Raw genomic sequence first — 25,475 nt, 5'->3', positions numbered from 1 at the left:
GTTGCTGCTTAAAGTCCTCAACAGATCTTTTCTCTCTCTTCGACCGGGAAAGTCAACAGGATATATTCAGATGTTTTCCTGCTGTACTAGGGTATACAGAAAAGATCCCTCAATTTTGTCACCTGTCATCAGAGAGCTGACACCTTAAGAAAAAAGGCACCAGCTTGTTGTGAAATGTGCTTTTAGAAGTTGCATGCGTATCATTCATTAACACCATTAGTTAAACAGAAAAGCATTTGAATTTCAAGAAAGTACAAAGTGATATAATTAAACCAAACAGATTTTTTGGGTGGTTTTAATAAGCAAGAAATGAGGATGTACAACTCATTTTTTTGGGTCTACTAGGTGTAACAAAGAAAGTGTGCTTAGTAAAATGAAGTGACAAGCTCAGGCTGTAAGAGCACTTGCTGCTATTAGTAAATTAATTAGATCCCCAGAGATCAGAACACATTTCAAGGCTCCCTTTTGTTTTCAGGCTTCAAGGTGTACGTGGTCTGTTGGAAATTCTGTGTGCTTAAAAACCCTGGTAGGTTCAAAGAACAAAGAGGAAACAAAAGGAAGGGAAAAGCATGACTGACTTGTGGAGTGGGCTTGGCTACTGGGAGAGACTGGCATTTCCAACCAACAGATCAGGCTGCTGCATTTCTGACCACCTGGGATTTGCTCACAAATGTATTTTTCTGGCCTGGCCTCACAGGGAGTGCTGCTGGCTACCCCTTCCCAGTAGCTGATAAGAGGAGGCGTTCTCAGGTACGCACCAATTCATTGGCACATCTGCTTACAGATGTAAAATGGAAGCACTAGAGTAAAACAAAGCATGTGAAATGCACACAGATGGATAAGGGTATGCTTGATAGAATAAATTTAGGTGAATTGAAATAGCAGGGGTGCTGTAATTGCAGGTAAGAATATAACCATGCCAAATGAAGGATTACTTTTCATTTGATGCTTCTTCTCTTGTGTGCAATTCTTCCCAGATGAAAGCAGAACTAAGAAAATCTGGATTTCAAAGTGATTTTTCTATCTATTTGACTAGAGTTGGATCTTCATCAGGTTTATAGTGTATTTTTTAAAATCCCTTTATAGCACAAGAGAAGTAGAATTTGATTCTAAAAAGCTTCTCTGTGCCCAGCTTTAACACTCTGTCTTCACTTCCGTCCAGCAATTCAGAACACCCTTTGAATACCATAAGCTTCAGCTACTTTCCAGACATCCCTACATTCCCTTTTTCATTTTCATGGCATGGGTCTCTCTGACCACTGTAGAAATTTAGTCTTTACCTGCAGTGAGCTTCTCACAGCATACATGGTGAACTGAGGTTTGCTCTCTCAAGAGCAGCCTAACCCTCCCTCCACCCTCAAATAACAGGAACCTTCAAAGGTTTGGCACACACTGCAGCAAAGATCACTAAAAATATACATTAAAAAACCAGACCTGGATTATTATCCATCTAGGCTTTATTCAATTTCTTAATAGGGAAAAGACCACTATGCTATTCCTCCCATTTCAGAATATCCTGTAGCCTAGGTTTTCATAATTCATAATCTCACGACACAATTGTAAATCCCTTGTTTAGGCTGATTTTCTTTATTGTCTGAATGGTTTGTTTTGTACACAAATATTTAGGATTTTTTTTTCTGTTGGATCAGAAAGCTGTGAATTGCATTTACACAGGATTTAGATATCCTTCCTTATGAATACCTACACACAATATCATACCCTAAAAAGTTAATAAAAACCCAAAAGATTGGTAAATGAGTAAAAAAAGTGGTCAAAAGAAGGAAGTATAAACTTGCATGCTGGACTTCAAACAGGCCAAATCTTTCCCTGGAGGACAAATTATATAGACAAAGCAGAGACTAGGACTTTGAAATGTCCACACTGGCATTTCTAACTGTTATTACTGAGACTTCTGAAATTCTGGTTTGGCCTTTGTGAAAACAGACACTATATAAATGTAGGGCAGTTGAATCTATATATTTCCAAGGCACCTTTGCTTTCCAAAGTATATCTCATAAAATGTTAATCTCAACAGGTCTACTTGGGGATCAGTTGTCAATCTTTCTTGAAAATCTACATTATAAGTCAAAACATATCTTTGACAGCACAGTACACTTATTAAAAAAAAAAAAAGACTGAATGTGCTCAGAATCTCATTTCCATATTTCATCTGTTAAAAAAAATAGGTGAAACTGAGAACATGATAAATTTGAATTTTTACAGTGAGGCTGTTTTTAATTTAATGATTTCTTTACCAAAGACAAAATTAAAAAAAAAAAAAAAGATGACCAGTCAAGTGGGGCCCTGATGAGATGGAGGAACCTCCAGAGGTCTGAAGATGACAGGAGTGCCACAGGACAGATGGTGGGTGGACTGGCAGGGAAGCAGCTCTGCAGAAAAGGACCTGAGGGCCCAGGGGAGCAGCAGGCTGGGGGGCTGCATCACAGGATGGTCACCAACAGAGCAAGGGAAGTGACTCTTATCCTCTATTCAGCACTCATGAAGTCCCATGTGAAGCACTCTGTCCTGTTTTGGGACCCCCCAGTAACAGCAAATGCTCTGAGAAACTGGAGAGGCTGCAGCAGTGAGGCACTGCGATGGGAAGAGGGACAGAGCATGAGCTGAGTGAAGAATGGCTGGGGGCACCACACCTCTTCAGCCTGGAGAAGAGAAGACTAAGGAAGTGACTGCTGTCACCAACAATCCAAGAGGGGTTCTCAAGAAGATGAGAGAGAGGCTCTTCTCAGAGGTGCATGAAGAGGAGTGAAAGATTGCTGCAAGTAGCAAGGAGAGAAATTCTGTTTGAACACAAGGAAATTGTTCTTCAAAGTGAGAAAAGCTCAGCCCTTGAACAGATGTGCCCAGATGTCAAATCCTTCTTCATGGAGATGGTCAGAGCTCTCCTGGAGAACCCCTTGATCTCACATGGATGACTTGCAGTTGCAGTGCAGGGCAGGAGCCCAGACCCTCTAGACATCCTGTATTTGTGTACTGATAGGATGATCTGTTTATCTCATTAATAACCAGTAGAACTGAAAAGCCCAGTGTGTGCTAAGAAAAACTCTGGATACTCCAGGGTATATCAAGAGCAAACCATATATGTGTGTGATGGTGACCTACAGGATTTACCCCATCATCTCTAGGTGGCCTCAAGCTTTGTGCTGCCACCTCCATGTCCACTTCTCAGCACGACCGAATTTCTAATTCAAAATTCCAGCAGAAAACACACAACCACATTCATCCTGCCTATGGTTTTGGGCCTCTGGCCACTTTCCCACACAAGAGTATAAGTTTACCAACCTCTTGTGTATTTTTTCATTCCCTTGCTACACATTTTACACCATTATGCATAATACGTTGTCTTTTCAACAAAGAGGAGGAAGCTTCCGGCCAGAGAGACATTTGATGGTCAGAGTTTCGAGAAAGGCAGGCACTGACTGAATGGTGTCAGGCAGCAGCAGCTTTTCCCATGATATATACAACCTGTTTCAGTCTTGTCATTAAATGGGAAGAAAGTCCTAGCCAATCCATGTGAATCCTGTTGTTTGCATCCTGTTACCTCAGACCTACAGAAAATCACTGTTCTGACAAACGACGTGTTATGTGTTCATGCAATTTAAGACTAGTGCATCAAGTGATTGTCTATGCCCTTGAAAAGATTGACCACAAGCTAGCAGCTCTTTAAAATACTTACAAGTTGTATGAGAAAAGAAGAAAAATATGGAGAAATATATTTCTGTGATGCTTCCTCAACCTGATTCCTTTCTGAGCTTAGATAAAGAAATAAGGCATTGATCTGCATATAGCTGAATACAAATTTTCCAAGTGTGCTGTTTATGACAACCCTCTCTACAGACTCTTTCTGTGTCTCAACCACTCCACCTAGAATCAGCGCTGAAATTTTTCGTGGAGGCAGTGGAAATTATGAAGCTGCTCATATATTTGCATTCAAGTTACTAAGCATTGTTACCACTTCTGGTTTAGACAGATAATGCTTCTGAGAAATCAAACAAAATGAAGATACAAATCTAAAACCCTATGCAAAGCCCAGTTTCTTCAAACTGTGTGTGATCTAGTGTAATAAAAGTATATGTACTATTTTTGGTCAAGAGATAGCCATAACGCTTTAACACCAATCATGAAAACTAAGAATCTGTAACTTTTTCAAAGGGGAAAATACAATTTAACAGCAACAACAAATTAATATCACTAATTTGCAGTTCGGAGTGTATCTCAGCTCTGTACAGCTGATCTCTAAATTTGCTTTTAAAATGCACCAAGATTTGGTAATTACACAGACTCACAGATTAATTTAAGAGATGTGTAGAGGTCTTCTAGTCCTAGCCCCTGTTTGAAGTTGGTCCCAAAGCTGTGTCTGATCAAGTTCAGACCATCTCCATGGATGGAAATGCCAGACACTGTGTTGGAGTATCCAACCACCCTCATGGGGGAAACATTTTCCATTACGACAACCCAAAATTTACCATGCTTTGACATATGTTTGTTGCCCCTCACGATAACACTGTGCAGCTCTGAGAAGAAAGGACCTGCTTACACACCAGCAATTTCAACTCTGAAAAATCAGGAAATGCTAAGTTGTCTTGCTTCTGCTTCTCTGTTGTAAAGATCACCCTACAGTTTTAACTGAAAGTATCAGGTGGCACCATTTTTTGCATGACTCCCACAGCTTTCCAGACCCAAAAGACAAACAACATTCTCCAGGGACTAAAATTGTCTTTAGCAGTATTTTTCCACTACTGGGAGAAAATCTGCTTATTCTGCTTCCTTGGCTGTTGTGGCTGGCCTCTTGGCAGGTCCTGCGATTCCTCATTGATGCCAGCTCATTTACCTCAAACCACTCAACATGTGGTGGCATGTGTGGCACTCTTCCCACCAATTCACTAAACATTTTACCCACAAATTAATTTCCTTATTTACAAATGAGGAGTACAGATACTGTTTTGTTTCTCAAGAGCAGTCAGAGCAAAAGGAGATGATGTTTGTAAGGTCTCAGATTGCACAGCTTGGAAAAGAGGTTGAAAAAATGCATAACTGTGTGTTTACTGTATGTATCATGAATATGGCTTGAGATTATCTACTAAACATTAGGGGATAGTTCAGCTAACTCATCCAGTTACTATCATGGAGCAAAATTCTCCTTAAATGCCACCTGTAATCATGTGGGTCACTCTATTAAGTGTCTTAACATCACAAGGTGCAAGCAAGGGCTGTCCAGGCCTAAGAAACCTACTTGAACAGAACTAACTGCATTTTTTGTTTGTGGTTCAGTAGACATTACCACACTATTCAAAGTTGCAGTGGCCATTCTCATGTCTTAAAAATGAAAATCAAAACAATATTTTCATGAAATTAGGGTGTTTTGTGATTTCGTAGAATTAGGGATAGTGTCTGTAATCTAGTGCAAATTAGAATTAAATGATAATTCAGACCAGCAATGTTTATACAAGTCTAATGAAAGATACTTGTGCTGCCAGTAACTTTATATGTCATGATATAAGTTTATGATGTCAAAACCTACACTGAAACACAGCAGGAAAGAGAATAAAAATTAGATGTAGAAAGCAGTAAAAATTAGATGGTAGAGGTGCTCTACTAAAGTTTCCCAAACAGAAGATTTCAATTCTATCTTGTTTCTGACAGGTAATTAACTGTTTTGATTTTAGGAAAAAAAATACGCCAACTCCTATATTCTACTTTAGCAAGTTTGTGACTTGCTATGTGACTTGTCAAAATCAACCTTGTGGAGGCAATCTGAGTTAACAGAGCCTGATTTATCTATGTTTAAACAGTGAATATCACTGAACCTTGTTTTAATGGCCAAAGGTACTGGGAAAAAATTAAATTATATTAAATTCTTATATAGAATTGAAAAATATTATCCAATAAATTGCAAATAATGTACATGGGAATATTTTCTAACTTTTGAGCATTTTCTACATAAAAGTTTTTGTTTCCAATTATTTTTTTAATGAGGACTAATTAAAGAAATCTTAGAGGCAAAAGAGCACTCTCTGCCTGTTGTCAAGAAGCGGGAGCCTTATTTCATTTTATATGAGTGGGATGTAGGGAATAAATCTTCCGCTCTCCTCAGCTTTTTCCTAATTTTCTTATAGATACTATATAGCTGCAGGAATGCCCGCTCTGCAAGTGCAGAAAGACTAAGCAAACTCTTACTGAGGTTGACTGCTTCGGGGTTTATTTTCTAAAGCCAAAAGAACATCTCAGTGCATATAACAAAATATATATATATATATATACACATATATATGTATATATATATATATATATATATATCATCTATACCATCTTTTCAGTCATAAATGAAGCAGACCAAGGCAATATTCCAAAAAATTATTAGTATTACTGAAAACAGCTCTAGGGCATTTGTTTCTCTCCTGGAAAGAGCAAGCCCACTTCAGGACTATGGCATTTTATGAAATGTGAAGTATCATGCTAGTATTCATGGGCACTATTACTATTTTGCTTTCCCTCGTATTCTATGATTTAATCTTGAATGCACATCTTGAATATTAGTGCTAAGCTGCTTTACTGCCTGAGATGTGTTCATGCTGATATCCTGTAATAAAACCTTGTGCAATTAAGACATATTTCAATATTAAATGGATTCCAGCTGGAAGACAAGAGAGAGTGATGTTTTCTCTGATTAGTGATGTTCAAACAGTGTTGTTCTGAGATGTTGTTCCCTCTGTGAACACAAAAATGTACCATTTGCAAGTCTCTCAAACACCTTCATGCGCTGTGTCTGCAGCTGTAACCCCAGTACCTGCCACCAGCCCAGACCCCAGCAAAGCTTATTCCATACTGGTGGCCACTGCCAAGACAAAGACTGCTGGGAAACAAAACCCCATCAACAGATGGGACTTCTTCTAACTCCCTAAAAACCCCTTAAAGCCTCATGGGACTGTCTGAAGAAGCCCTTTCCTTCATGGTATTTCCCCCCTTTCTGAGAGCCACCCAGAGCCTGGACAGCTGGAGTATAAAATAACCACCTCGAGTGAGGAAATTTGGTGCATCTGCTTCTGCATTATGGATTGTCTTTAAAAGCTTCTTGTTTCTTGATAATTTGCTTTGAACTTTGACAATAATTAATATTTTTCATTCATTTTCCCCTGGGTGCATCTAAGATATCATATGCCACAGTGAGTTTAGAAGAAGTGACTGGCTCAAGTCCCCAGTTCAACTTTGTGTTTAGGTCCAAGCTTTGCACTGATGAAAATAACTGCCTGTAACACTTTATGAACAAGGAGAACATAGAGAAAAACAGCTCAGGGGTTGAATAATCAGTATTTATTTTGCAGCCCTGTTTGGTTTTGGGGTTGTTTTGTTGGCAGCATAAAACAAATCAAGGCGCTTTGTTTGAAAAATATTAGCTAAAATCTTTCCAGTAAAACTCCCTGTTGTTTTCTCCTACTACTTTGCAACTGCAGATGGTTTGTTCTTTACAGACACATTTCAAACACATTATTACTGAACAGCACTAAAGCTTCAGTTAGTAAGAATAAACATAGTCAAGCAGATAATAATGTACTTTGCTTTTAATATTTTTTCCCTTTTGTTCAGTGATATTTACATACCCGACATTTTCTGCATCTTCATCACACTCAGCCCTATATTTGCAAACTCCACATTTTGAGTGTTTTCTCTGAACTTCTGTCCCAGATCCTTCATATTCTGAAAAAGAAAATAATAGAAAGCATGACTTTCAAATTAAGCTCTGTTTTTGCTTACCCAAATCCATTTGCCTTCAGGAATACTGTCAACATAAAGCTATCATGTACTGAAGCTATTAACCTTAATAGAGCTCCCTTTTTGAAAGTCAGGCAATTGGAGGTTGGTAGGACTGTACCACTGATAGAAAAGCGTCCCCAAAAACACTAGTGCTTCATTGATTGGCTCTTCCTTTATACTTATTTCAGTCATTTTTATTTATTCCCGCTCCACCAGGCACATAACTGGCATTGACATGTGTCCCAGTCACATTTACTCTTAATTGCCACTGATAATGCATAAACCCTGTCCCTTTTGATGTCCTTGAATATTAGGTACTGGGGATTTAAATACTGTTTTCTGTGACAGTCTTTAATTATAGATATCCTTATGCAAGGTTAATGCTTGCATTTTTTCCCCTTTTTGATTCTTGACTATGAGATTAGACTATGCTCATCTGTCATATATGCCATGGTGTATTTTCCAGATTACTCTTCTCTAGTTCTACAGGAATAAAAGAAAAAAGTCATCCTAACAAGAAACTGGTAGAAATGCTATGTATCCTAAAAAGAAAAATCAATTATCTCAAATATTTTGATCCTAAAAACATCTACATTAATTTTAGTGTTGACATGGACATCAAAAGTCTTCACCAAGTAAAAGAGAAATAAATGATATTCTTACTGTTTCAGTACCATTAGCCACTCTTATTTTTGATTTTTAACAAAGTGATGAAGGAGAGCTATGTATTTGAAAGGAAGGAAAAGAACCACAGAAATCTGCAGAGGGAGTCAAGATCCACTTAAAGTATCACAGAACCGTGGTGGTGCACAGCTGACTGCACAAGGCTGCTGGATGGACAGAGATCAAAGTGATTCCTTTCCTCATAGCAGCTTTATGTGCTGTAGCAACAGTAAATCAAACATCACCAATGAAACAGCTGAATTTGCGTTCTTTAAATACAAACAGGAAAAAGAAATCCACAACAGCTCTTCCTCATTTCCCTGGATCTTGGCTGAAGGGAATCTCTCCCTCCAACCTGTGGGGATGTGTTTCCATGAAGAACAGTGCAGATGAGACTTGCAAACTACCTTCTGTCTAAAGCATGCTGTGCATTTTCCAGAGATTAATACTGATCAAACAAAATTCACACTTGTAGAAATTCTATCACCACTCTTATCAAGTTGCAGTAGAGGTCATCTGCTTTTATCTTTACAAATGCACATCTGATTTGATTTCTCCTTCTTTCTAGGTACCACATTCCTATGCCTACATTCAGCATTTTAAAGTGTCCTTTAGCATCAGATTTCACTTTTCCATGCCAATAAATTATGCCCTATGGTTTGAATAAGTTAAACAAATGGCACTGCTTTCATTCATGGTATTTCCACTTCTTTTTCTGTTCTTATGACCCTTGACGCCCTTTGCCAGTGCCCTTTGTCAGTTGACACCTTCTGGAGTTACAGGCACAAGAGCAGGACATATTGTTCCAGAAAAGTTGTCATCAAAGCCAAACACCATCTGTGACATTCTTCACTGTAAACATCCAACAATCATATTACTTTTTGGCCATTTTTCTGCACTGACAATCATCTTTATTATCTACTTTATTCCCCAATGAGTCCTTTTCAGGGTCAACAGTCTGTAGGAGACGTGTATTCCTGACATCAAGGAAGAATTAGCTAGGTCCTGGGCTTGCTACAGATAACTGTCCTCAGACATTAAATCCTGCCTGCTCATGCATCCTGTTAGCTCAGTGACCTGTTCTCTGTCATCCACACCAAATCAGTGCCAACTGATTTGCTCCCAGGTCACCAGTGGAAAGGGTCACGGGGCCAGGAACAGTCTCTAGAAACACACTCGTTTTGTACAGCCTCCTTAACATTTCAGGATCTATTGATTTGCAGTATTTTTGCACATTAGATCTGCACCATGTGGATGTTGTGTTCTCTAGTTACTTAGACTTGTATGAGATTAAAGACCACATTTGACTGAGAAAGGTTATGGCTCTGTGGTGGTACATTTACATAAAATGTTCTGTTGTACAAATGCCTTTCTTGGAAAAATCAGTTTAAAAAAAGACAATTTTCTCAGTAAAGGTTTTCCATGAACTCCTGGTGACCGGCATAAAATATTTTTTCCCTCACTTAATTCTGTACTCAGATGACTTTTCCACCTTCTATTTCACTGCTGTGCTTCTCATAGGTGCCAGAATGAGAGGCTGTTGCTGCCCGGTCATCACATTTAGCTGTTCTGAAAATATTTGTATATTATTTATCATTATCCTACTGAAGAAAAAGAGACAAAAAAGTCATCAACAACCTAAAGAATTCTTTACCATCCATTTTAAAGCTTTCAGTAGCAAACCTGGCAGACCTGCTGGTTACAGAATACCTCTTCAACATTTGGTTCTTAATATCCTTCTATAGTACCCCTAGCATGGAAACCATTTCATCATACCCCATTTATACTATCTGACTTGACTACAAATGCAACCAGAATGCTTTACTGGCCCTTTTGCTGCACTACTAGCATTTCAATTTTGCAGTGGAGCAAAAGAAGTAACATACCACACACACACGCACACATGCAACATATGCACCTTTCCTCCTGAGCTCCAGTTCTGCTCCCTGCGAATGCCTCAACACCTTTTTATTTTCAGAAACATAGCCCACAACTACTTGTTCATTGTTTCTACGTACTATTTGATGCAAAATTCCCTTTCTCTCCTTTTCCCCTCATCCTAAAATTGCTCTTTCTGCCTTTTAAAATTAGGTTTGTTTTTAAAAAAGTGTAACTTTTTGTTTTTTTCTTGATCAGAATTTGCTGGACCTCATGTATATAGGTCACCTACAATTTTCAGAAGCATCTTTCACTACTGGCTGCATTATGTTTTAATAGTAGAAGCATTAGACACTGCGTATAATATAGATTGAAGTCCTGTTGTGGTTTAGGAATGGCACTCTCCATCCAGTGTCCCCAGTGAGAATCTCCAATCCATGTGTGCTGCTCTCTGGCTCCTCTGCTCTCCCCTCCCCTTTCCCCTGTGGTGGGATGGAGTGGCAAACTGGAGGCACAAAAGGTAAAACTCACGGGTTGAAGTAAGAATAATTTACTGGAAACAGCAATGAGATAAGAAAAGAACAGTAACAGCAACAATATTAATAACAAAAGTGCACAGAAGAGAGAGTGACTCACAAGCCAAAATGTTCACTGCAGAGCTCAACTGGACTGCAGCCATGCTGCCTCGACCAGAAAAGAGCCATTCCTTCCAGAAAAAGATCCCTTTTCCCTGCCCCTAGCAATGATGTGAGGTGGTACAGCATAACTTCTTGGTCCTGGCCTTGTCCCCTCCTGGCTACTGCCAAAATGAACGTTGTCCTGGCTGGAAGCAAGACAAGTCCTTCAAGAAAACAGCTTTTCCCACCAATACAGAGTAGATGAATGTTGTTCTTCAACCTGAATTGGTAGCAGACTTGTACACCGATACTCAACAGAGTATGTTGAGTATGTTGATATGTTAACCCATTAATATTTGAGAGCATGTTTCTCTGGTGTAAATGTCTTCAAACAGGCAATATGTCCCTCGACAAATTGCCTCTCTCTCCTCCTTTCTCCCCCACATTTGATTGTTCCTACATAGGTTGTAGGCATTAATTTTAATATTCCAATCAATCAGATCTTCCCAGCAGGTTTCAGTAATAACAATTAGGTCAAAATATGCTCCCAAATGAGCAATTCAGGCTCCTCTTGTTTATTATGCAAGCTTCTAATATTGCTGTATAGATGATTACAGAATTTCTTCCTCTTGGTTTTGTTGGTATCTTGATTAATCCTGTTCTTGACATATTAATTAGATGTTGAGTGAAAGCTCATTTTCCCTCTCTTTTCAGCTTCCTTGCATGTCTCAGGGCAGCGCCTCATTAATGCTCTGTCCTTCAAAAGAAACAAGGCACAAAGATAGGATCAGTTGTCTCTCTGAGCTGTGCTCCCTAACACTTCTGCTTGAGTCATTATTCCTTGCAGAAGATGGCCAGCTGTATCTTAGGAGCTGCAGGATAGGAGCCTGCCAACGGACAGCAGCTCTAGAGGAACTGGGCAGCAGTAAATTGCTTCCCTCAGCAACTCATTTGTGTGCTCCTACAACAGTAATGTGGCTGGGTTTCTGCTGAGGGCTTTCAATCAGGCTTGAAGCAAAAGTACCCATCTGTGTCAAGGTGAAGCCAGGTTTGCCCTAAGGCATGGCTTGGAAAGGGAGCTATGCTGTGTATTTGTATTTTTCACTGTTCCCAGTAAAGAGGGGGGAGCTGCAACTCCTCAGTAGCCATGTACAGATAGAATTCCTTTGCCTAGGAAAGCCCCTCTGAAAATCAATTAGTACCTGGTTTGGAATAATAATCATTTCTACTGTATCCCATGGGATCAACTAATCTCAAAAAGATTTTGAAAAAATAGGAAGGGCCACAGCAAATCCTCTTCTGCAGCCCAAAGTACAAAAGAACCCCTACCCTGTGATTCCCTCAGTAGGGCTAGCACTGGAAATTCCTCTCAAAATACCACAGTCCACAGAACTGCACATTAAGGACTGCAATTCATTCCAGAGCTTAGTGACTTATCCTACATTCCATTAACTTTTAGGGCAACTTTAATGACGCACTTAGTTAAAATGGAGATTGTTCCCAGAATTTGAAACAAAGTTGCAAAGCTGCTCTTTTTGTCTGTAAGTATATATTTAAAGACAACACTACTCTTAGCTCTCCCAAATTTTTGGCAAATGATGTCTTGAATTCTCTTGACCACGCTGCTGGATCGTATGCAAAAGCAGTATTTGGCAGTATGGAAGGTCCTGCTCTCTTATCCAACCACCCAGCTGGCCTAGAAGCAAAGCCTGGCTTGGCACAGCAGACATCTATACCTGGCTGAAAAATCCTTTCCGTGTGCAGTGTGGACCATACACTGCAGCTTCAAGCATGCTTCAGTAAAGGCACCACCCTTTGGAATTGGATTTTGCAAGAACGAGCATTACAGGCTTAACAGGAGGATGCTGGGTCTACTTCCAATTGAGGTGCCTGGAGGAGGGGAGTTTGACGATTGATTCCCTAATCACAACCCAGCCAAGGTGACAGGCTGGCCCAGTGCTTATGATAATGACAATGTGTACACCTACAAGCAAAGGATGTGAGGACATGCACTGTAAGACCCCACCACCACTGCCCTTGTTAGGTGAAAGGTATTTCACACACCTGAGAGCTGGAACTTGTGGTTTGCTTCTGTGCATATGACACCATGGATAGTGGTGGGAAAAGCTGGCATATTGCAAGACTGGATCAGCTTTCACACTGCAGAAACCTCCAACTGGAGAACTCGAGTACCCATTCACTCCAGTGCGCTCCTTCAAATGCAGCTAACTCATTTTTTCTCCAAGGGAAGACACAACAGCTTCAGAGTAAGCACCAGGGAAATTAAGCATGACTAGATGATGGTGGAAAATAGAGGACATGAAAGTCACCAGATGCCAAGGGAGGTGTCCCACAATTTCATGAACACACTGGACGCCTTTCTGCAGGCCCAGTGCAGGGTATATGAGATGAATCCATCCTCATTTGCTACCTATCCTGTGCAAGAGGGAAAAGGAATCTGTCTTTATGTACCTCTGGCCCCATCATCCTTCCAAGCATGCTCCAACATCCCTGAAAAACCTACTTAGAATAAGTCTCCACAAACACAATGCCTGAGCATTCAGGCCCTTCGCCTCTGCCTTTATGAACCTTTGCTGAAAAAACAGCGATTCTTGCTTGTTTTATTTCAGTGTTAATTTTACCTACACCGAGTAGGATCTTGACAGAAATATATAGGGCTATTTGCAGCTAAAGTGATGCTCAGTGACAAGCTACGTGATGGAACCCGCACTTAAATCTTTCTAAGTCACACACCATTAAATAGGTAAAAGACGTGATGCTACCTCCTATCCAGGGTGCTAATCACCATCAAGTTTCTGCAAGTCATATTAAAATACATTAAAACAAATCAGTAGCACTATTACAAATTAAAATAGAAAATATTCGAGGCTCTAAATTGTATGTGTTTATTCCACCCTGACTGTGTGACAATTACTGGATAAGTGTTGTCCCCAGTGAGGGGAAGGAACAGATGGCAGCCTGCTAAAAAGCACATACTGTATATCAATTTATTAATTACTAAATGCAATCTGCTAGACGTTCATCACAAGATACTTCAGCTATTAAATTTCAGAGGGATTAGAAATTCAAAACAAATTATTTTAATAATAATTAACTTAGCTATATGTATTGCAAGCCTGTTATTTACTTAGCTTAAAAGGCTGAAATGATTGGGTGCCATCTGTCTAACTACCATTACAACTTTTTTAATATCAAAAGGGCATTTTGCTCAGGTACACAGACAAACACTGAACAAAACGAATTAAAAATTAATGTTATGGGCATAGTAGGACACTTAGAAATCTCACCCTTGTTGGTTGATTACTAGAGCACAGAACCTGCCTCTTCTAGGACAGTGATTTGTTTCTGAGAGGCTGGCTTGAAAAGCCTTCACCATTTGTTAGCTCTTTCATGGTGTATGTAACAAATGCTGATGGTTTTCAACACATTCTTGCAAAGGCCTTACTATATCACAAAGTCACAGCTGTGAGCAGGCAATCTACCTTTTTATGCACATGTGACAGTCTGAGAATCATTTTTTGTGCTCCAATCTACAAGCTGTGGAAATACATCCAGCAGGTCAAATAGTGTTGCAATTTACAACAGGCAGAGATGAACACAAATCTGAGCCTGTACCTGCTCCTTCCCCAGTTCTGCCCCAAACTCTAACAAAACATTGACTAAACAAAGGGCCTAATTTTATGACTGTATTCTTCAGAACAGGCAAAATGCAGAATGATTCATATGAGAATAGAGAGAGAAGCCCACATCTTAGATGCAAGTCTAAAGGATCCCACCATCTTCAGCCATGACCCCAGCTAAGCAACTCTTTAAAGTCTGAGTCTCTGCTCTCTGACATTGCCTTCTGCAGGGGTGAAACATAATGGTAGAATACTGAGGGTCTTGAAATTTCTCTCATTTCTGAATTAACATTCATAGATTCTTCTTAGAAGTGGCTTAGGATACCCATTGCCACAAATGACCTACTGCTTGGTTTCATAACTACAATTTTTATTATGCTAATTGAAGTTTCAGACTTCTGAAATTAGAAAAATGGGTAATTTTATTACAAGTCAATGCTAACAGAGCATAGAAAATGGAACTAGCTCATTCAGAATGTCAGAGGGCAACTAGACAATTGTGTCATCCTTAAAAATTATATTACTTCATCTCAGTCAGGCATGCTGAAAAAATTCTCCCACTCCTAATTCTTTTCCTAAAACCTAGTATCTTTTTAACAGCAAACATGATTTGTGAAGAACCTGAACCAGTAGTTCCACGGTCTTTAGTTGTTTTTTCTTGTAGCACATGATGACTTCTAAGGCAAGATATTGTCTGAAACTATCTTTGAGGAAGAGAACTTTTGTGGATTTTTGAATTGTTTCTAAATCTACTTTTTTTTTTCTTAATGTAGAAATGAATGCATTAACATCATACAGTTTTGGAGTAGGAGGGAGAATCTGCATGCAGTCAGGTCTCAGAATCATTAATGAGATTGTTCTGCAACGAAATGCAGATAATGAAAAAGAACAGTGTGAATCAGTAGCACAAATCTTAAATAAACATGAGGCCAACAGCTTATTTCAGCAGTAGAGACTGTCTCAGGCAGAGCTATAGCAACTGAAAAGCACAACTCTGATGCTTTCCCAGTACTTTCTTTCAAAGTTAAAAATCCACCAGCAAACAGGGCATCTGCACAGCACTTGAGATGCTTCCTGAATGCACACAAGCAGCTGTGCTCATCCATTCCATGTGTGCAAGCATCACTGGTGCATACACAATCACACTAATTGCATGTTTAAGAAACACAGCGAACACTGATTCTGTGACCAACATCTGGAAATGAAAATCCTAGGAAGAAAACACAAGTCTCTAAGCCAGTATGTTTGCTTGCTTGCTGGTTCTCTCTCATCCTTGCGTTTTTCCACCTCCCTTGAAGCTTCCTTGTGCTCCCAAGCAGTAGCTGTACCTAACTGGTAGGGCACAGAGGCTCCCCAGGGAATTAGGTTCCCATTGGAGCTTGGAGCTTATCCAAGAGTATGAGATTAAACATTCCGGCACGGGTGATTATTATATCTCAGTATATCCTGAGTTCAAGGAAATGGAGAAGGCTGGGCCAGGATGCAGTTCTGCAGCAGACAGTCCCATAGCTGAAACAACCAGGGAGGCAGGACTGTGGAGGGCATTGTGGAGCACCTCTACCCTGCAGATCATCCTCTGCCTGGGTTCTTATCCTTTCTTTTTGTTTGGATTCTAAACAATGCATCTCCATCCTCAGTATGTTCATCACTCTCCTAGAAGTTTGGTTTTAATTCTGAATTCCTTTAAATTGCAATAAATCCTTTTGGGTTTTAATGATTTCATGTCACACTTTTACAGCTACTTGAATTATGGACCAAAACAAATTCCAGATATGAAAGTATCCTTGAATTTTCAGCCAGAGCAGAGTTCAATAACCAAAGCAACAGTGGACTCCATCCTTTGAAGGATTGCTTTCAGACACAGAAAATGACTCAACATGCTGAAGACTAACCAACTGTCCCACAGAAGTATTGCTCAACACCCAGTTCAGAGAGGAAGATGCACAGGGACAGGAATAATTCACTGTGTCACAAATAGCCTCGATGCATTTAAAAAAAAGGAAGAAGAGCCAAGCAGGATATTCAATCTCTCATTGTTTAAATTTTCTTTTTCTTAACCTAAAATTGAGAACTAAACACAACTGTTTTCATACTGAACAGAAGGAACATTTCAGTTGGCCCAAAAGCCCTCAAAAGAAACCCCAATAAAAGAAGGGTAATGTCACAAAACTGCTGGAGGACAGAGTAGGTACATTGTTCCTTCTTAATTCAATACCCAGGCAGTGCAGAAACTCACCTGGGGCCAAGGGAACCAGATTCAATTCTTTCCGCCTGAAGTGAACTGAATCTACATATTCGACCTCCCAAGACAATGCACCAACTACTTCTGCAGGGTATCAAGGGACCACCAAACCTCCTAAGCCTATGGCATTCCATTTTGCATAAATAATTCAAATGCACTGGCATGCTGAGTCCCAGCTAACAAAGCCTTTCCATAGCACGAATCCTTCCTCTCCATCTCTTTGTCCCAGGCTCAATGAACATTTCAAGTGAGAACAAAAAGAACAGCAATGACAAAGGGAAACCCATTTGAGCCTCTCTTATCCCCACAGGTAGATTTGGGTTCAGCCTCCTGCCTCAAACCAAGCAACGAGTGTATTTGAACATGAACCTTTCACCTCTCCAGTGAGCAGACAACAAAACACAGCGTGTTCCGGCCTATGCTTTTCCAAACTGCTCATAAAGCTACCCAAAAAATCCTGACATCTATCAGTCGGCTGCCAATCTCTTCCAGACCAACACAGTAACATTTACAAGGGACTTTAAACGGGATTTTTGTATGCATCTGGAAAATACTGAAAAAACCCAAATCCAACTAATCTCAACGGCATTCAAATTTTTCTAAAACTGTTCTAAAAGTAAAAGTGAAACATGAACTAAATTACTGTCATCTGTCTCCTACAAGAACTGCATAGCAGTACCAAGGCCAGAAAGCTCAGCTTGCAGTGAGCATCTGTAGTGGAATAACAGACTGGGTAACAAAGGGGGAAAGAGAAGCAAACTGAGCTGGGGAAAGAGTGTGAAGCATCAGAAAAGTCACCTGTGGGGTAAGAAGAGGAAATGTTTGAGCAGAAAATTTTTCCTTCAGACACTGCCCCAAAACAAACAAAGGTGAGAATGGCCCTGTCCTAGCAGCAGTCCAGGAAATTACTGATAGCATCTTATTAAGGGGGAGAGAAATGCCTCCCCTTCACCTCCATACAGGAAAAAAGAGGCAGCTAGCTCCTGATTTTTGAAAAGGTAGATGTTACATTTAGTTACACTGTGATGCCATTGGTGGTTTTCCACAAAAACACATTTTCATATAACTATACAAGATTTACAGTACTTCAAAACTCAGTGCCATCAGTATGAAATGCAACACCTTCTTAATACTACCAAAGCCTAAAAGCAAAACAGCTTTTCTGTGTCTGTATATATCTGTCTCACATTTTTCATTCTATATGTATTCTTGCTAGTAATATCAAAGACAGAATTAAGATAATTTTTTTTAATCCTTGGAAGAAGGTTAAGATATGATGAAAGATAGGAGCCCTTCTACCACTACCAGCTGTGCTGCATTCCCTCTTTGAATATACAGCTTTGAACATAAACGTGTAAAATATTTTATATAAACAGATATCATAATGCAATTTTTATATATTTTAGGCAACAAGCTTTACCAAGCATAAGGTAATAACTAACTAGATACTTTAGACATGAAGGAAATGAATGCAAGGAAAAACATTGTAAGAAATTTATTGTGAATGGACATTTTCTGGAGAGAAATACAGGTGAAATAGGGATCTAAATATTGCACTATATTGCTGGTAACAAATGAAAAATTATATAGGTCAAATCTGAAACAGCAATATTGGTCAAATGCACACTACAACCTATTCCTCTACCAGTACTGTTCTGAGATGGTCCAATAACACTGTGACATTAAAGCTTATTTTAAGTGCCATAATTTTCCCTCAATTCATGTGGTATACAGTAGCCATGTGTATATATTATGTGTATAAAACTGACACACATTAGCTAAAAAGAAAGACCAAAAGCAAATATAAGCGAAGTTTGGTACTCACCTCCTTCTCCTGACCCAGAGCCATTATCTGAAAAAGAAACAGAGGGGGAGAAAAAAAAAAAGAAAGCAAATGAAAATATTGCTCCAGGAGCAGCTGTTTGTTCAGGAACTTGTCACTGTAAAACATGACACAGATGTTATATTTCATGAGCCAGCTGTAGAAACAAACATCCCACATAAGGTCTGGCGTCCTCTAATATGGTCTGTCCATACTCACTGTGCCCGAGTCTCTCTTCCCTGTCAAGATGTTACTCAAGGAACAGCATTATTCAATACTGAAATTAATTGCTTTTCTAGCCTCTTTTCAACTGCTAGAGATTAAAATTTGTTAAACCCAAAAGAGATGAAGAGTACAAAGTCCGATTTTTGGAATGTTTATTTTTCCTTACCCTCTAGCCCTGGGAATGGTACTTCAAGGAGTAACACATTGATCACCTGACTGCAGAAGTACCTCCAGAAGACAACTAATCCTCCAAGTAAAGCTGATTTAAGTCATCTAATGACAAAATAGCTTCTCTCAGCTGAGTCAGTCACTTCACATAAAGATGCTCTAATGGCATAGTTATTTCATTGACATTTGACTGACTGGATTAGCATCTGAGGAGTGACAGCTTTCGACTGGATCCCATTTGCATTAGCAGTTCAAGTGTCAGCAGGACTTGAGCTTCCTCACCACCTCCGGCCAACTAACTCTACTTCAGAGCACTGCGGAGCTGTTTAGGGATTTTGCATGCACATCCTGCTGGGCAGCACTCTGCACAGGCTTCAGCTAGCACGGCAGTAAAGACAAGCCCTCAAACACATGTTCTGAGTCACAAAACTTCCTGTCTTTCCTGCTCAAAGGAGGAGGACAGGAGAGAATGGAACGGCAACTACTGTCTGTGAATTGTTCCCCATTCCCACTAGATTAGCTTCTCTGGAAGCTGAGGAGAGGAGAGGAGCAGAGCACACACTCTGCTCATCCCACATCTCTCCTTTCATGCCTGCTTTGGTGATGGAGAAGGCAGCTGAATTTATTTGCAAAAAAACTGAAAGAAGAAGGAGGCCAGACAGAGAGAGGAGTGGGAATCTTACTTCCTCCACACATGAGGTCGTTGTTCACATCAGAGGAAAAACCAAACGCTCTGTTTGCTCAGTTCCCTCCCCTGCTTTTCTTTAAGGAGCTGAATTTCTAAGAATAATTCCCTCTAGTGCGTGGATGAAAGTGTGAAATTCCACGTTACTGGGTCACTTCACACATTGAAAATAATCTCCTGTCACATGGAGTATCAGGCATAGAGATTTGTTTTTCTTTCACTTTAATTTTCCTTTCTTTCCTCCTAAGCCACTACTTGGTGTCTAACAGGCCGAGCTTCTTACCTTACAGAAATTAGTGCAAAAACAGGCAGGTTTGTTTTTCCATCTATAGTGACCCTGACAAAGGTAGGCAATCCCATATAAAATGTCATTGTTGAGTCACTGAGAAATATGCCTTATGATGCAGTATTGCTTCATTAAGAAACTTGAAGGAGTATAATTTACTTATATAAGTTAATATATAGGCTTATTTGCAGTGGTGAAGTTGTGTCATCAGCTGTTTTGGGGGAGAGGAAGCTGACATACAAACAGGAGCAAGTCCCACATGTAACTCATCTGAAAGACAAAGGGTAAAATGTCTCAAAGAAGCTTGACTTGTTCCGTATTTTTGTTTCCAGCTCCCACTCCCCCGACTGTTTTCCCCTGTGTGTTCAGCCCTAAGGTGAGAAATGCTGCTCAGCCCCAGCTGAGGGGCTCTGGCTGTGTCCTGTGTGCATGGGGCAGGGCTGGTATGGCCACACACATGGAGACTGCCCTGTAAGTCATAGAGCTGATGCTCAGCCCACCCCTCTCTATAGATCATTGGCTTGATATACACGAAGTACACTTGGCAGGACATCATAGCAGCAAGATAGATTCACTTCCACTTCTCTGGACTTTCAGTTCTCAAAAAGAGATTAAAAAGAAAAAGAAGTGTAATCCTCTAGAACACTGTATCATTTTCAACTTTTCCCTGGGAGCTGGGCTAGGATGCTAGTCTCCAGGGTAACCATGCTAAACTAAGCCAGTGTTCCTGCTTGTTTTTTTCCCTGAGCCTTGGCTAGATTTTCCCAGGCAGCTGCTGGTTAAAAGAGTAGCATTTTTTTCCAGCTTACTTGGACAAGCAGCCCTGCTCTTTTCAGGCCCTTAATGAATTCAGGGTTTTCAAAAGTTGCCTTCATGCACCAAGATCTGTCAAGAAAGATGCCTAAACAGGTGAAGATGCTGGGCACACACAGCATTCCCCCAGCCACTGGTCAGTAATTAGAGGAGTGATTGACCTCTATCTTTACTTAAGCCACTCTTTTTCAAGTAGACTTATAAAGATTGAGAACAGCCCAGACGAAGACTTGGAAATGCTGATGGATGAGAAGCTGGACATGAACTGGCAGTGTGCACTGGCAGCCCAGAAAGCCAAAGGTGTCCTGGGCTGCAACCAAAGCAGTGTGGCCAGCAGGGTGAGGGAGGGGATTCTTCTTCTCTGCTCCACTTTCCTGAGACTACCTGGAATGCTGCATCCAGCTCACAGGTCCCCAGCACAGAAAGGATGCAAACCTATTGGACTGAGTCCAGAGAAGGACCACCAAGATCATTAGAGGGATGGAGCACCTCTCCTGTGAGGAAAGGCTGAGAGAATTGGGTTTGTTCAGCCTGGAAAAGATGGCGCTTTGGGGTGACCTAATTTCAGCCTTCCAGTTCCTGAAGGGAGCCTACAAGAAAGATGGAGAGGGACTTTGTGCAAGGGATGTAGTGACAGGACAAAGGGGAATGGATTCCAGCTGACAGTGGGTTTAGATTAGATATTAGAAAGAAATTCTACTGTGAGGGCGGTGAGGCACTGGCACTCCAGAGAAATTGTGGATACTCCATCCCTGAAGGTGTTCAAGGCCCAGCTGAATGGAGCTCTGAACAACTTGGTCTAATGGAAGATAGCTATACCCAGAGCCATGAGGTGGGAACTGGATTATCTTTAAAGTCCCTTCCAAACAAAACCATTCCACGATTCTATAAAAATATGCTAATACACAAATATACAGGCTTCTGCTGCAAGCTGCTTTTATCCATGAAGGAGTTTCTGGATAAAATACACAAAGAAGGACTTGGATCAGACACAGCATCTGGATGCTGTAAGCACTCCAGTCAGAATCTCCTTTTTTGTTCTTTCTGAACAGGAGCCATTTCTGTACTGTGGGTCTGCTTTGGTGCAGAGGCAGAAAAACTCCCCAAACCCAAAAACTCTTGCAGTCTCTCTCATTCAGGAGGGATGGCTTTTAACTCAAACTGGCATGAAAATTGAACCCATCTCTTCCCCATTTAGGGCAGCAGCTCCAAACTGCTAAGTACAAACAGAAGGGCAAACAGTCCACTAACAAATTTTAAGCAAGCAGACCCTTCCATAAGCCACTCCTAAGAGAATAATTCCTGTGTCTGTTTCTACTTCTGCAAATAGCTTTATTCTCCCTTTTTTTTTTTTTTTTTAACTTAGAAATCCCAACAGAAAGCAATGGACTATGGCTTCCAAATATATACAGTACATTGAGAAACTGCAAGTATAATCAAGTACTACATCATTGTGTGGTTACATTTTCATGTGCATATAATATAAATCTGGCAGCAGTCAAAATCAGTATTAAAACCTGTATATGCAGACCCAAAATTTCAGCCATACATTCTCTTTCATTTCTCTAAACAACCATTTTTAATGTCAAAACTAGCATTTTGTTTATTCCTAAAGCACCTATAATTGACTCTTTTTTAAACACTGCTTATTTTAGAATCTTGAAACTCTGACAGCCTTCCGACAAACAAAATAAATAAATATGTTGCAAATCACCTATGTCTGTAAAAATTTAACCAAAATATTACCTGCCAAGAAACAGAATAATGATTTAGTCACTAAATCACTCAGTATAGTCTGTTCCGGTGCTGTAGCTACAGGAGGTATCAATCCCTAGCAAATGGGAAGTATTTCATTCCTGCATGAGATTCAGAAGTCTGATATACTTTAAATATTAAACAGTTGTTACAACACTAAGGAGGAATTTCATCCTATTGTCTTGGGTGCATCCTGCCAGGATGAACCTTTGCTTTGAAAAAAGAAAACTCTGATAGGAGACCAGTGAATCTATACTTGTCTCCCAATGATGCCCTAGAACAAAGCACTTTAATAGCAAATTCAAAGGCACCCAGTGAAAATTTATGGGGGTCTACAAAATATTTTTTAATTTCAGTATCTGATTCTCCATTATACATGTAACAGATCAAGAGCACAAATATGCTGCCATCTTGGCAGGGCATGGAGAGGTTCTGGATGATGGCTTTTGTCATCCAATATTTTCACGCCACCCAAAGCACATCAGACACTCAGGGAGCAGCAGGTACTGTTCTAGTGGAGCTCTGCTGAGGCACTTAAAGTTGCACCAGTGTAAGTGCAGTATGCAGCCTGAATCACAACCTCAGTTTCACAAATGTGTTTTCAGTACTTTCTGGAGCACTGTGTTTCAGCATGTTTCTTAATCTGCTACACTAAGTGCTAAAAATTATGCTGCATTTCCTGGGTTTTATGGAGGACTTTAAGAAAAGGAGAGGAAGGTTGAAAAAAAAATTCCCATACTAGCTGAATAATGTAGTAATTAGCTGACAGCAACCTGAGGTTGAGAAGAATCGATTTTTCATTTTGAAATTTCTTTTTCTTGGTAGAGTAGAATGCACATAGAAACAAACACTTTTTCTTGTTCCGAAAACATTATCCTAGAATTTTGTTTGAGTGAGAGAAAGAAACTTTCATGCTGTGTGTCCATTTCGTAAAATGATTAGGGCATGAAATCAAAAAATATTATTTACTTATACATCCTCATATTTCTTGGGTGTTGTTATAGTAATATGTGAGTCCTCCAAAACTGGATTTCATTTTTTTCCTCTTTCTCCTGAATCTGCAGATAATTTACAGGTGGGAGATTGGGAAAGGCAGCAGATTCAGTCATCTGCCTGAGGGATGCTGGAATTATGCTTCTGAGCTGGGCACAAAACATGGGCTTCCTTCTGTATTAGGACCAACAACACAGATTGTTTTGGACCTTAGTAAACATGAGCAGATCTCCGTATACGTCTGTGCTGCAGTCAAAGGCCTTAGAGCAGCTGGTATGAAACATGCTGCATTTAAATGAGGTAACTGGGACTGGCAGCAGCAAGGGCTTGGACTAGGTATCCTGCACGTGCATTTACTCTAATTTCCAGATAAGATGCTGCAGCTACCAGTGAGCTCCAGGCCTGATAACTTTAAATTGGCACTGCAATTACCAACATAAAGTTAGCAAGGAGTGTGCATCTGACCCATGGTCACACTTTTGGCTGCCATATAGATGTAACTTTGTTTAGATTAATCTGAGTAACCATTCTGTATTCAAAGATGAGGGATGTCCCACAACTTCATATTTTCTGTGTCTTATTTATGTACCAAAGATTGCAGTTGTTGACACTACTGAGTTATTTATTCATTCAGAGAAAGCCAGCCATGTGTCTGGTCTCACCAGCTTTGAATCTACCCAGAGGTTCAGAACACCTCTGGTGGCTAAAGTTTCTGTGTCCAAGAGCATGTTGCAATATTCAAGACAGAGAAAACCTGCCCCATGTATTTGATAGATGAGGAAAATCTATGCTTTAAGTGTGTGGAAAGACAAAAAAGGCTAGTGCATTAGAAAGGTCAGGTAGAATGATTTTGTCAGTTTTGCATATCTTCAGTGTAATGACCTGAAAATGATGCCTTGGATACAGGTAGAGCAGCAGTCAGGATGATCAGTGTCACTTGTTGGATGTCACACTAATTCTTTATATCCAAAAAATAAAAGTTCTAAAGAAATGGCTAATTTGGAGTCTGCTCCAAATTTGTTGAAAGCCTTTTGATGAATATCAAGGCTCCTCTATAAACACCACAGAAGCATTCATAATCTATTTTCTCAGATAAAGTACTTCAACTTGTAATGTTTATTTATTAATCTGTTAGCATATCAGAAGATATATCAGACTTATCTAGCAAAAGGTTCTATTCCTAAAGAGGACTTGGGCTTTCCACATTATTTCATTCTATGAAAAGCACCAAAATTTTAATTGCTGGAATTAAGGGCAAAACTAAAGAGCTAACCATAAAACATCATTCATTAGTGACACAAAGTGATGTTTTACATACCAGAATAACAAGGTCCTCTTGATACCATTGTTATCTCTTTCTGGTGCTTGCAAGCAGCTCTCCTGAGGAAGCATTCATTTTGGTAAGTGTCTCCATTTGATCCACAAACTGGAATATAGTTTGTGTGACACTGGAAAAGAAATTATAAAAGAACCCAGTCATACAGAAATCAAGTGATTAATCTCAACTGCATATTAATAACATGAATATAATAACATAATAACATGAAGATAGTTGTGTTACCAACAGCAACTTATAACTCTTTTTGCTAAAGAAAGATTTGAAATATATTAGTTTTTCAGTATTACTATATGTATTCCTCTTGGATCACTGAAATAATAGTCTAACTCCACATGGACTGAACATAGGAATTCAGTAGGAAAGATTAAAAGCACAAAATAACTATGGTGGGACATTTTCCTGGCTAGAGGGAATATGCCAGGCATCCAGAAATATTTGAAGGATGAACACTGAGGAAGGAGAAAACTTCTTCAAGATAACACAAGAAAGTATGACTAGACCCAGGGGGATGAAACCGAACAAAGGAGAATTTAAGGAGAACAGTGCTTAAAAGGAGATTTGTTGACCTTTTTGTTCGG

At 39.8% G+C, this 25,475-nt stretch overlaps 1 protein-coding gene across 2 annotated transcripts in view; it reads right to left on the bottom strand.

Moving 5' to 3' along the window:
- TMEFF1 (transmembrane protein with EGF like and two follistatin like domains 1) overlaps window positions 1–25,475 on the bottom strand; it is a 113,749-nt gene that overhangs the window by 17,300 nt on the left and 70,974 nt on the right. For both annotated transcript variants that reach the window (XM_069005914.1, XM_069005916.1), the window contains exons 3-5: window positions 24,877–25,006; window positions 18,637–18,663; window positions 7,617–7,713 (exon numbers count right to left, since the gene is read on the bottom strand). In XM_069005914.1, the coding sequence (XP_068862015.1) occupies window positions 7,617–7,713; window positions 18,637–18,663; window positions 24,877–25,006 (254 nt within the window). The remainder of the gene's footprint in view (window positions 1–7,616; window positions 7,714–18,636; window positions 18,664–24,876; window positions 25,007–25,475) is intronic.

This window comes from Aphelocoma coerulescens, chromosome 2, assembly GCF_041296385.1.
Source record: "Aphelocoma coerulescens isolate FSJ_1873_10779 chromosome 2, UR_Acoe_1.0, whole genome shotgun sequence".
NCBI classification, from domain to species: domain Eukaryota; kingdom Metazoa; phylum Chordata; class Aves; order Passeriformes; family Corvidae; genus Aphelocoma; species Aphelocoma coerulescens.
Note: the sequence above shows the minus strand (reverse complement) of the source record. Positions and strands in the feature narration are given on the sequence as shown.